This window comes from Hippoglossus hippoglossus, chromosome 9 (assembly GCF_009819705.1).
Source record: "Hippoglossus hippoglossus isolate fHipHip1 chromosome 9, fHipHip1.pri, whole genome shotgun sequence".
NCBI lineage: Eukaryota > Metazoa > Chordata > Actinopteri > Pleuronectiformes > Pleuronectidae > Hippoglossus > Hippoglossus hippoglossus.
The window spans coordinates 20,833,143-20,847,146 of record NC_047159.1 but is presented as its reverse complement, the minus strand read 5'-3'; the positions used below and the strand labels follow the sequence as shown (position 1 = coordinate 20,847,146).

Genomic DNA, 14,004 nt, shown 5'->3' with positions numbered 1-14,004 from the left:
CCTAATAAATAGTAGCTTGAAAATATGTCTACACCTGCATCTGTGGCAGGTGTAAAGTGCTTTTTAAGTCTCATTTCTAATAAGTCATTAAAAGCGTGGCTGTCTGATCAAAGTCTTCCCAGCTGGCGTGCCCACTTGGTTATAAAAGACCCGTCGTTGTCTTGACTGTAGCTAAAAGTCTTAAACTTGCGCTCTCAGACACTCACATTCCACAAGCTCGCAGTAAGGGCAGTGAACTGGACTATATTCCCTTCTGGGTCAGTTGCAATACCACATCATTTATCAGTTTCCTCTCCCTGTCCCAGAAACACTTGAATACCCTAAACACTAGAGAACACAGACTCAAGGTTAGAGCATGTAGCAAGGACCAAGTAAGTAAAACTAGACCAAATGCAGAATTTTCTCCCTTATCATTTCCTTACTCCTCATTTATAGTGTTAATCTGGCTTCCATGAATCCATTTATGCCACAGTTTAAAAGGGACAATTTCAGAAATGTGCCATGGTACGTGGGATGGAAGGTCATCTCGACAGGGTGTGAAGCAAATGCTGGAAATCGTGAGAGGGGTTTCTACACGTGTAACTTAAGCAGCTGAGTTCATTGACAGTAAAAGCAGTTTTCTGTCATGATGGAGGTTCGTACCATCCTTGTCGCTGGAGGGGCTGCGTGGACGAACACGAGGGCTGCTGCTGTGAAGAGCCTCCCTGTCTCTCTCTGCCTGTGAGCTGTACAGTTGCTGTTTGCATGGCTGGCCTAAAAGCTGCTGCTGCTGTTGTTGCTGTTTGACCTCCTGGGAGGACTCCCCATGAGCCATGGTGATCTGCTGTTGGTATAGTGCCAGGGCGTGGGGGGGCAGCAATGCCTTGGCACTCCGCTGAATGCCCAGCATGGAGGCTTCTGGCATCTATACACAGGATGAGAGGTGAAGAAAAAATTAAGGTTACATATACACCACACCTCCAACACAAGATCACTCCTATCTGGCATTTGACATATGGTTCGCCACAAGCAGCATCGGACAACCATGGTCGCTTAAAAAACGTCTCTTATTTCTTGGTAAGCTAAAGTTTCTAATGTCCGGCATCTAATTTCTTCTCCACAAAGCGCGATCTATCCCATCATCCTCCATCTGGCGATTATCTTTTACAAATATGACTGGACAATTTCACGTGCAATACTGTTATCTCTGTGAGCAGAGCAATAGGGATAGCACTGAAACCACTGAAATTATAGTGTTCCGTGTGTGTGTGTGTGTGTGTGTGTGTGTGTGTGTGTGTGTGTGTGTGTGTGTGTGTGTGTGTGTGTGTGTGTGTGTGTGTGTGTGTGTGTGTGTGTAACCTGAACAAATCAGATTTTGGTTACAAAACACTATCTGGGTCAAAGGCGCCTTTCAGGCCACGAAGTGGAGGTGTTCTTCTCCCAACTGTATGTGATGAGTGACAAAAATGAAAAATACACATAATAAGACTCACAATAGGTGGTATAGCAGCCGCCCTCTGTTTGAGCTGCTTCAGGTCCAAGGGCTTCTGCAGCGGGGAGGATATGACCCCATCGTGAGTATAGTTCAGTAGGCTCGGCCGTGGAGAAGTCATTCTGCACACAGAGGCACATAAACGTTAGTGGATGTGACGAGGATGCTGAGGGTAAAGGTTGCATACTTATATATTTAGTGTTTCTGCCCACGTACACTACCGTTCAAAAGTTTGGGGTCACTTAGAAATGTCCTTATTTTTCAAAGAAAAGCACTGTTTTTTTCAATGAAGATAACATTAAATTAATCAGAAATACACTCTATACATTGTTAATGTGGTAAATGACTATTCTAGGTGGAAACGTCTGGTTTTTAATGAAATATCTACATAGGTGTATAGAGGCCATTTCCAGCAACTATCACTCCAGTGTTCTAATGGTACATTGTGTTTGCTAATCGCCTTAGAAGACTAATGGATGATTAGAAAACCCTTGAAAACCCTTGTGCAATTATGTTAGCACAGCTGAAAACTGTTTTGCTGGTGAGCGAAGCTATAAAACTGGCCTTCCTTTGAGCTAGTTGAGTATCTGGAGCATCACATTTGTGGGTTCGATTATACTCTCAAAATGGCCAGAAAAAGAGAACTTTCATGTGAAACTCGCCAGTCTATTCTTGTTCTTAGAAATGAAGGCTATTCCATGCGAGAAATTGCGAAGAAACTGAAAATTTCCTACAACGGTGTGTACTACTCCCTTCAGAGAACAGCACAAACGGGCTCTAACCAGAGTAGAAAGAGAAGTGGGAGGCCCCGGTGCACAACTCAGCAAGAAGACAAGTTAGAGTCTCTAGTTTGAGAAATAGACGCCTCACAGGTCCTCAACTGGCAGCTTCTTTAAATGGTACCCGCAAAACGCCAGTGTCAACGTCTACAGTGAAGAGGCGACTTCCGGGATGCTGGCCTTCTAGGCAGAGTGGCAAAGAAAAAGCCATATCTGAGACTGGCCAATAAAAAGAAAAGATTGATATGGGCAAAAGAACACAGACATTGGACAGAGGAAGATTGGAAAAAAGTGTTATGGACAGACGAATCAAAGTTTGAGGTGTTTGGATCACACAGAAGAACATTTGTGAGACGCAGAACAGGTGAAAAGATGCTGGAAGAGTGCCTGACGCCATCTGTCAAGCATGGTGGAGGTAATGTGATGGTCTGGGGCTGCTTTGGTGCTGGTAAAGTGGGAGATTTGTACAAGGTAAAAGGGATTTTAAATAAGGAAGGCTATCACTCCATTTTGCAACGCCATGCCATACCCTGTGGACAGCGCTTGATTGGAGCCAATTTCCTCCTACAACAGGACAATGACCCAAAGCACACCTCCACATTATGCAAGAACTATTTAGGGAAGAAGCAGGCAGCTGGTACGCTGTCTGTAATGGAGTGGCCAGCGCAGTCACCAGATCTCAACCCCATTGAGCTGTTGTGGGAGCAGCTTGACCGTATGGTACGCAAGAAGTGCCCATCAAGCCAATCCAACTTGTGGGAGGTGCTTCAGGAAGCGTGGGGGGGAAATTTCTACAGATTACCTCAACAAATTAACAGCTAGAACGCCAAAGGTCTGCAATGCTGTAATTGCTGCAAATGGACCATTCTTTGACGAAAGCAAAGTTTGAAGAACAAAATTAATATTTCAAATAAAAATCATTATTTCTAACCTTGTCAATGTCTTGACTATACTTTCTATTCATTTTGCAACTCATTTGATAAATAAAAGTGTGAGTTTTCATGGAAAACACGAAATTGTCTGGGTGACCCCAAACTTTTGAACGGTAGTGTAAGTATTTCCCTGTAACTATAACATGGCCACAAACTTCTTTCTGTCATATGATTTGCCCACTTGAACCCTATTTAAACAATCCATGAGAAAAAAAGAATTATTAAAGACCATTAAAAAGAGCAGAGGTTCTGACTGTGTTTCCAACACACATGTCTGCCTACCCATTCCCCACAGGAGACACAGGCACATTCACAAATCCTTAGGGGGGGGGGACTCAGAAATATATGGTATGTGTGTGTGTGATGGATGTAGGATATGCGTTGAGTGAGCCTGACACTGTGGAAAAGAATTAGTAAAAATCCATAACCATGTCTCGCACATCTGTCGAAAGCAAACAGCATTCTCTGAATCACAGACGGACACGCGCTTTGATGCGCAACAGCACAAAAGTGTGTAGCCCTGCACACGCACGCGCACACATACACACTTACTCTCTTTGTTTGCTTTGGCAGAGACGGAAGCGTTTCCCTCAGCTCTGCCAGTACATGCAGTCTGCTGTCATGGAAAAAATTGAACAAATACCGTGCAAACAAAACTAATCACTCCTCCCACGCACTCTGACACCCATTTCTTGTGGCCTCATTCACAGACATATACTTATATATTCTCAATATAGATTCTCATTCATACAAAATGAAAATAAAATCTCTGGTTGATAGAAAAGAGCAACCTGTGGCGTACATAAAAGTAGCTTGCCAAATATGGCTTCACTGCTGTACAGTGTAGCTAGGCAACTAATAACACTTCAAAACCCTCGCTACTGTGGTAGACCAGAGAAGTAGGACACCTAGAAATCCACTGCTCAAAAACCAGAGGCCCTCTGGCATTAATAATCTCAACCAGGCCCGATGATGTCATAGATAAAACCAAACAGGAAAGAGATTTTGTGACATGTTTATTTAAATGGATGTAAAATAAATATCTAATTTTCACTTTGCCTCTTGCTGAGAGTTTTTACCTGTTCTTATCTGTGTTGTCTGTCTCCTCCATTTCATCAGCACTGCAAGTGGCACTAGAGTCACTGTCGCCATGGGAGCCAGTTTTGGTCCCATGATCCCTCTTGGAGCTCCTGGTGGAGCTTTTGACTTCCTCTGTCTCTGCAGCAGGAGGTTTTTTATCTGTAGCATCACTGGGTGCTGCAGGCTGCAGCTGTTCTTTGTTGGACTCCCCCGTCTCAGTCTTTATCTCCTGCTTGATGACCGAGTCTGAATCTTCTCGGACTGGATTTTTGTCGTCCCCTGCCTGGCCCATGTCTGATCCGGAGGCCTCCTTATCCCCGGAGTTGGAGCCGGCCTTCGACCTGCTTGAGCCTTCCTCTTTGACCTTGCTGTCCTCTGACGAGTGTGGCGAGGGCAAGCTCTCGGTGTCAGAGCTGTTGTTGGCTCCACCTAGCAGGGACAGAGAACAAAGGGGAAGACAGATAAGACATGGAGACTGGGTTTATAATCTAAATCATGTTATATCTCCTTGTCATTTTTCCCGCTAGTGGCAGATTCTTTACAGTGCCAGTCTTCTGCCTAATCAAGTTTCAGTGTACAATAAGGAGGAACACAAAACCACAGGGATGACAAAATGAATCCCCCGAGGCTTCAACATTCTATTGTGGAAGTATAGTCTACACAGTATACTTCAATCAGCAGACTACAGCAGGATTTTTCAAGATTCTTTTATGGATGTCACTTCTGATTATTATTCTTCAAGCTAACAGGAACTAGTCAAAGAGTTTTACTCTGACATGCCATTATATGCACTCAGTGACCACTTATCCCTGTACAATGTAATGCAATCCAATATGGCAGCTCGGTTATAAATTCTAACTATACATAGTTTATAATGTTCCAATACTGTAATTGCGATTATGTGTATTATTGAGGTTGTTATTTTGAGGGGTGCCAAAATCAACTGAAATATGAAACAGTCCAGAACAACACTACTAACTATGACCTTAATAATAAACAGTTGCACACTTGCCAAACACTGGCCAATAGTAGCTTCTTAAAAGCTTAGAATTTGTCACGGAGATGTCATATAATGTATAAGTGTACCTAATAAAGCTTCCAGTGAGTCTAGCTATTCATTTAAAACCTTAAGTTTTGCTTTACTCAGTACAGGGTTACGGCAGATTTAAACAAGTTAAATTAAAACACCTTTAGAGACCCCTTTAAGAGGGGTCTCTAAAGGTGTGATAAATTCAGTGATAAATTCAGACCAGTTATCAGTTCCTTGTTGGTCTTATTTGCATTTGTATTACAGCGTATATTTGAGAGAGAACTACTACATACTGAGACATTACAAACTATGCATGCTGCTATAACAGAAAATGAATTTTAAAGCATGACGGACGTAGCATTAAATGAATATGGATATAATTAAAACATACCTAAACATATTTAGAAATTAGTATGTAATATGTTGACATATTTAAGACTTTTTAAGGTTTGAATTTCACATTACTGAATTTTAGACTTTTTGAGACCCCGCAGAAACCCTGTCAGTATATTTGACTGAAGAATAGATCCACAGAAACAATCATGATATTGAGCATATTACATTATTAAATCCTGATGCACAACTGTATTTTATGACCAATTTACACACAATGTAAAATGTAAAATGTAACCTCATAAAACAACTGTAAATGACTCATAATACCCAAAGTCATCAATCAATAGATGCAGGTACAATAGAAGCTTTGATTTATAGTGTTTTGTTTTGGTGTGGCGTGTGTGGCTCTTGTGAGTGTTGTACCCTCTCCATCTTCAGGGGCCTCGTCTTCATTGCCGCTGGCTCCTGAACCCTCCATCTCCTCCTCTTCTGCTGTATACGGGGCACTAGCCTCCTCATTCTGCAGGGCTTTGCCCCTTCGTCGGGCCTTTCGCTCTTTCTCCTGGGTCAAAACAAACGCACACTAAATAAAACAGCCCACTGATCTTCAGAGGAAAACCAGAAAAAAAACTCTTAGCTTGATTGTGCACCAACAACTTCACATGATCAGCATCACGTAGTGCAAATATGGCTCAGAAACCTTCACTTACCGATTTCATTTTATGCTGCTGCAGAATCTCATCCAGTTTCTGCCTCTTCTTGTAATTGAAATAGAAGTTCTTGCACTGTGACACGGTTTTAGATCCCACCATCTTGGCGATGGCGGACCAATTCCTACCATACTGGAGAAGGCCTGGAAGTAACAGATGGACGGGCAGAAGGATTAAGATGGTACAGGAACAAAGACACTCAGACAGAGATGACATGTATCGGTTTTATGCTTACATCTCCTCTCTGTGTCAAAATAATATTTTCTATAAAGTTGTAAAACAGCAATGTAAGCTTGGTGAAGCGCAAGACTTATTTAGGTTTCTGCTCTATAGAGAATATCTCCGACCACAATCTGTTTGAGGGCACAGTCTAGAAGATTATCCATGGTAAACCAACAGCCACACACATCTGACTCTATACAGCTGTCAAACCCATAGCACAGAAGAAGAGATCGAGAGAGTGAGAACGAGGGGAGTCGGGGTGTGGTGGCTGACCCGTCATACCAATGACATCACTAACTCTTCCCACTGGGGTCACTCTGTGTCATACCGTAGCTGACTTTTATGTGACCCAGTTCTAAGAAACCCTGGTCCTTTACTCAGTCAACCACATGATTTTGCCTTACACAAGAGTCTACAGGCACCCGCTGGGCCAGAGCTGTGATAGATCAACCTGTCACGCAGTGTGCACACACACACAGACACACACACCGACACACACGCACAAACCGTTTAGTGTAGGTGTACTAAAAGAAGACATGTAGAGAGCATTGACTCTGTAAGTGAGTCAAAAAGACAGGTAGCGTAGAATTTACCTCCCTCCTAGAGTCTGCTGTTAGCTAAAGGCAGCTCATTAACAGTGTGTGCTGTAAGAGGCTTAAGCTTACACCACCCACTTGTTTCCTGTGCCAGCCTGACAGGTCCTGGCAACAGGACAGCCGCTCGGGGGGGGGAGGGGTTGGGAGGGTGTTATTAACAGGCGCAGAGCCAACACCTCCTGGGATAACCTTGGACATAGGTCTCTGCATCTCATCGCTTAATGGTGGCAGTAGGACAACTACAACTCCAAGCCAGAGGAGAGGAAAGGACAGCTGTTTACAGCCCCGCCATTTCAAGGATCATATTAATCGGAAAGATTAACTGCGATACTGACGCTTGATTGAATAATGGAAGTAATAAGTTATAGCTGCAATAAAATCTGGTCTATTAATTGTTTACAAGTTTATTTTCCAGGATATCATTCACAGGACTTTATTTATTTATCTGTACATAGATCCTCATGGGGTAAACAAGATATGAAGATATAAACATGTCACCCCAAATGTGATTGAAAAAGAAAGAAAAAGTTGAATATCCCAAAAACTGTCATTATGATAACTTCAGTTCATTATTTATTTGACTAAATTAAGTAAAATACGACCCACTGCCATTAACAACTATTGATATAAAGATACTTTTGCATCTAGAAAAGCCGTGCATCATCTAGCAAATGTGTTAAGTATTATATTCACAGTCACTCTGAGAATGTATTAATAACAAGCAAAGGTGATCTTCAAGTCTGAGCTGCTAGCGTCTAAAAGCTGCTGGACACCTACAACCTGTCAAGTGTTAAAGTGGAAGAGAGTTTTCAGCTGAAATATTCATCACTTGCACTAAAGGCATAGCTAGGGGAGCTTCTCCAAGAAAGACAAGAGGAACAGTTGGCCTGACTCATTCCAAGAGTGAGTGAGACACGTGATCGACACCTATCAGGCGCAGTTAGACGCCCTCCAACCGGCCAGAGTACACACCAATGTGCCAATGTGCACAACCATGTGCTCGGATGAACAAAGACACAAACAGTGTCGTCGTGTCACACATATTCAAACCACTCAGGCCAACACTGCACCCAGTGAACTTAAAGCAATAACAGTGCAATTCATTTACAGAAAGTCAAAGGTCACATTGTTATGACCTCTGGCTATATCCAGTTTATTCCACAGTAAGCACCTACTTAGAGCACAATCCGAAGAAGCAGCTCTGGTTGACTCAGGGCCTTAGTCGCTGGAGCAACACACATGGAACAACCATCCAATCGGTGGCAGCAATATTGAAGCAGGTGGTAGCCTCACACCCAATCAAGTTGCTGCATATCCATTAGCTCCTCCCAGAGAAAGTACAATCAGCACCTGGTGCAGCCAGAAAGTGGTTCTTCCTGTCTGTCACATGCCTGTCACTCCGGTCGTCGTCTCATGGCCCTGCAGTGGAAAACCCTATCAGACTGTCTGATCTCTGGAGGGCCAGCCGGGAAGCTCTTCGGGGCTGGGCCTTCCGATCCAGAGTAGAGGAGATGAAAACAGCTCAGTCTCGGCACTCTTCCTGCCAGCTGGCTTGATACTTGAGCCGGTGTCGGGTTGACGTGTTCCAAAACAGCACATGCTCCTGGCCTCTCCCCTCCTTTTTCCTCTCACTTTGTCCTGCCTGCGCTTCGGTGAATATTGGTGTGTTCTTCTCTGCCGTGTCTCTCCCCAATGGCGGTCGTCTGGGAAGACTTCCACAGGAAAGTGGGACTGTGGGGCGGTGCTATGTACTCAGCCTTTCTCTCCCCTCATCTGATCTCTCCTCTATCTCTCTTTTTTTTCCCTCCCTCCCTCTCTCATTCGGTCTGTCCCTCCCCCTACCTCCCTCTGCCAGCAGGCACAGCGGCACGCACGCACACACACGCACACACAAACGCATGAGTGAGTACACACTCACTTGAACCCTCTCTCTCTCTCCCTCTCTCTCCCTCCCTCTCTCTCTCTCCCTCTCCCTCTCTCTCTCTCTCTCTCTCTCCGTCTCTCTTGTTAATACTAAAGCACACAGGCACAAACACACACTCAGGCAGTCCAAGAGTAAACAGAGAGCAGAAAAAGAGAGAGAGAGGAAAGAGAGAGAGAGAGAGAGAGAGGGCAGAGCATAGCAGAGCCACTGAGCTAAAGAGACAATAGAGAAAGAGAGAGGATACAGAAGTGGAGACTGCAAAGAGAGAAGAGAGGAGGGGAGGAGAGGGAGTTGATGTTGATACCATGAGAAAGCATAAAGGCTTTCACATTTTTCCTGACTGACCTGCTTTTCATCTTGAATGTGACCTCTCACCAGTCTATAACAGCACAGAGTGATGGGAGAGAGAAAGTGCGAGAGGGAAAAGAGCCGCTTGCCAAATCTTCCACAGCTCTTGCCAATCTGGGCTGCCGCCATCTCCCATCCAAGAGAGACGGAGACAGAGCGGAAGGCAGAGATAGAGCAACAGTGGAGGAAAAAAGAGAGGAAAAGATAATATGGTATACTCTCCTTGCTGCTCCTTTAAATGGGCTCTTCCAGCAAGCAGAGCAGGGGCTGTTATCCAGCTGCCTGCAAAGCCTGCCAGATTAGTGCACTTACATAAACGTCAGCCAAGAACAGTGCACATGCAAACACACACAGCTCGGACCAAGAGCGCACAGACACAACCTTTGCTACACACACATGGGCAGACAGAGCTGGTGGGTTAATGAGAGAGACTTTACAAAGATTGGCTGTCCCTTATTTGAGGTATCACTCTTTTAAGAGCAGAGAAGACAAGAGTGATCTTTGCCACACTCGAAGATAGCGCCGACTGGTGCTGCCTTGCTGGAGTGCCGCTGTCCAGCCAGTCACTATTGATGCCATTATTCAGATCTGTTTATTTCCAGGGGATAAACACACTAGCATCAAGACACCTAAGCCTCTTTAAAGCATATAGATATCAAGCACCTGTAAGTGAGAGCACACTGACAAGCTGATCCAGTTCTGTAAGGAAAAGCATGGCTGTGGTTCGGATCTTGGAGGAGTTCAGTTGTTGGAAGGGGAATCCCTTTGAGCAGGTGTGGGGGTGGTTGTTAGCGCCGATGAGAAAGAGCACCTCCTCCTCTTCGGCCCTTGGTGCTGTAGCTGGGTTGTGTGGTTGTGGTTACATAAGCGCTTCATAGAAGCCCTGCTTCCACCAAGCTGTCAGGCTAATCCTCTGGGATGGAGCCCCCCTCAACTAATCCCACTGCAGGAGAATGGAACTGTAGACATTAACCAGGATTACTGCACAAGACCATGTTCGAGCCAGGCCAGCGCCAGTTATCACAAAATAACCTATTAACAGACAAACACACCTGCATACACATACTTCAAATTGCAGGAGACACCACACACACAGCGACATACAGCTCAAGATAGATGTGACAACTCCTCTAAACCAAAATGGTTTCAATGTTGTATTTAAGCTGCTGATAGTTGGTTGCAAGAGGCACTTCATCTGCTGTTGATTACGAGGAAGGACAGGTTAAATTTGTCAGAAGCAGAAGTGAGAGTCACACAAAGCATGATGACACATCATGTAGAAATGGCCACAAAGTAGCCGCATTGAAGTGAAATTGTTGTCGAGTCATGTGCAGAGCAAGACTTCACATTAGAAGAAGCAGCACTCAGACACCTAAGCCCTAGATTTAAAAAATATCCATAAAAAGATGCATTAAATACATGAATCGGGCTGAGTTTTGTTAATGTGAGGAGTCAAAAGTAAGGGTATCAATATAAACATGACTGACTTCAGCGGCTATCACATTTTCTTGAAACATACACCACGTTCAACATGTCTATTTTTTTTTTTTTAAATACCCCAACAGATGAGAAGCAGACTGTATGTCTGGTGTAACACATCAGTGGGGAATCCCTATCAACAGAGTAGTACAAATTAGAAACCACAGAGGGTGAAGGAGCTCATTCAGTTTGCCACTGAGATTCACGCACTGCACGCAACAAACACTGTCAGACGCATTCACGCGGAGAACTGGTGCAAGGAAAATGGGCAGAATGTCAGCAGCCTCTGAGAATAGGCTTCTGGGTAATCTTCAGTCAGAGACAATAAACAAGCTAGGCTAATGACTGCTGCATTTGCTGGCTGATAAGAGGCAGACTTTACAGCCTCTCTGATAAAAAAAGACAGGCTGCCTTGACCCAGAGAGACAGGGAAATGGCTCCAAAGAGCAAAAGACCCAGTCTAGGCAGACTGACGCACGCACGCACACACACGCATGCACAAACACATGCATAGACACAACCGAGCAGCACGTGGCAGCCGCTGCCTCACAAACAGGAAGTCACAGCCGCATCACTTGTCTATGCTATCGAAAGAACAGCCCTTGATCCGCTGCTGATAGTCTTTTCTTTGATGGATTATTATGCGAGTAACTGTGATGAAGTTACATTTCACAGGCAGAAGAAATGTTTATCTTATTACCCTTTTTGGCAGTTTCCATCTCTTCTTCAGTCCAGCGAGAGCTCTCATTCATCTCCAGATTGGCTGTAATAATAAAAAAAAAAAAAATAGAGAAGTCAGAGAAGGCGGGCAGAGGTGGGGGTGGGTGGGCAGTTGTCACAAAGTCAGTTAGGGAGTGACTGACAAGAGGAAGGGAAATAGAGAGAGAAATAAGAGAAGAAAAGAAAAGAATAAGTAAGAGGGGGCAGGGTGGCTTGTGCTGCTTGCCAAGGAGACACTGCAGCGTGGGTCGCTAGGGACTGTTTGTTTTAGGTGGAGGAAGCAGGAAATCCAAGGAGAGAAGTCAGTTAATGATTATAGACATAACAACTGGCTTCTTTCCCTGCATAAACCACAAGCGGGGCCGACCCTGGCCATGCGCAGCAGACAGCGGAGCAGGGGCCTCTGCTCATGCGTCCAAACAGTGGCAGAGGGGGGGCTTCTGCTTATGAGATTCTCTACAGCCCAAGTCACCTGGGGATTCCCAGTAACTAAAACCTGTGCTGCAAGGGCGACTACAGCATATAACAACTACAAAACTGCTGAATAATCAAAAATTGCTTATAGCCTGCAGCAAGAGTGTTTGTGTGTACATGGCTGACTTGCCACCAGTGAGGAAACAAAGAGCTAGGTGAGGGGTTACTGCTTACACAGAGAGGATTTGTACTCAAATAATACAAACAGGATTTTAACTCATGTAGTCGCACTTTTTCACCGCCTTGATTTCTTAGTATGTTTATGAGTGTCACTTTAGTATAAAGTGATGAGCGTATGACTGAATGTGAATAAGTGAAAGAAGACAAAAGGAACAATAGTGCACTCTTGTGGTGTGGGACAGGAGTCCATAGCTGAATCAAAGTTGATCTTGCAAGGTGGTAGTGAAATAATTACAATGTAAATCCTTTATCATGTTATTGCTCCTGACAGTTGCACATTACTTCATCCTACATTATTGGTTTTAACAATGTTTGATATCTTTTTTTTTTTACTTTTGAACCCAGATTGAAGTTTCCTTACGATGAATAAGAAATGAAAAGTTAAACGCAATTTACCGAAAGTAATGTTGACTCACTCACAAATAAAAAAACTGTTTGAAATGTACAGCATGCTAAATGTCTTTTTTTTTACATTAAATAAGACGAAACAAAGCAGCAGAGACTGACCAAGCTCATTGTTGAGTGGGGGTGTAGTGGTCTCCTCTACTTCACTGGTCATAGAGCGGGTGATGCGGCCCTTGCGGCGGCCCTGACTGTTGGCTGTGCGTCGACCCTTGAAAGCCACAGTCGGCTCTTTGTCCTCTGCATCCTCTCCAGAGGTGTCGTCCCTGCATTTGAGAAATGTCAACAGAGTCAGCTATAGATACACACGGGGTGTTTGAAGGGTGTATGATGTATATGATGCATCAATGATATAGAAGCCAAAAGCCAAGTACACAGTTTTCAAAATTTTGGGAAGCATTGACATGAAAAACTGTTTCGACTGACAACATAGTTGTATTAATCAAACTGTGGGATGAGTATCACTGCTCAAGACCAAATGCAAAAATCCTGAGACAGAAGTTGCAATGTACATTGTGAGGTATCATTCAAAATTATAAATATATCATATTGTATTTAGAAATTGTAAAAAAAAAAAAAAAAAAAGGGATTAGGGAGATGATAATAATACTAATACAGTCTTGTTGTCTGTCACCATCATGTCCCTGATGCCTGAGCCTCTACACTCCCTGAGCTTTAGTGAGTCAAACCTGGCCAAGTGTATGCACACTGTTCTTCTTTTTTCCTCTAGATAATTTATCAAGTGTCAGCACAAAGCCATGCCAGGAGAGAGCCATTGAGTTTGAACCCACTGCTCCTCCATTCACCCTCCCTCAGCTACATTAATCTTGCTGAGAGGAGCTGGTGGCACACTAAATATAGCTGCGCCAGCTGTGTCAGGGGTAACGGGCAGGTAGCAGGGGGCGCTGGGAGTCATGGAGTCCCCCTGGCCTCGCCTCAGAGCAGGGATGCAGAAGGCGATGCTTCATCATAATCATCTCCTCCTTTCAGTTTGGCACAGCTGCTTATCTATTTCTATTAACTGCCATCAATTGAAACTGCTGCAGTGAAAAGCCACAGCTGAGATCACTGAAAAGTGCATGAACACAGACATAATTCTGCATTTATCAATTGAAGGTCCAGTGTGTAAGAATTAGGTGAAAGAGATCTATTGGCAGAAATTGAATATGAAATAATCCTATGGATGTAAATACTTATATTTACGTCGGGAGCATTCATTCTGCAGAGGCCGCCATGTTTTTTACAGTAGCCTAAACTGGACAAACACTCTTAATCTCTCTTTCATGTTTGGAAGAGGATGGTGAGGTGAGGGGTTTTCAGC

The 14,004-nt window shown here is 44.0% G+C and overlaps 1 protein-coding gene across 1 annotated transcript in view; it reads right to left on the bottom strand.

Moving 5' to 3' along the window:
- The window catches only part of ncor2 (nuclear receptor corepressor 2), an 89,162-nt gene that overhangs the window by 19,213 nt on the left and 55,945 nt on the right, over nt 1–14,004 (bottom strand). The window contains 7 exon segments of the mRNA XM_034597069.1: nt 643–904; nt 1,473–1,593; nt 4,262–4,691; nt 6,052–6,190; nt 6,339–6,481; nt 11,608–11,670; nt 12,789–12,949. Coding sequence (XP_034452960.1) covers nt 643–904; nt 1,473–1,593; nt 4,262–4,691; nt 6,052–6,190; nt 6,339–6,481; nt 11,608–11,670; nt 12,789–12,949 — 1,319 coding nt within the window.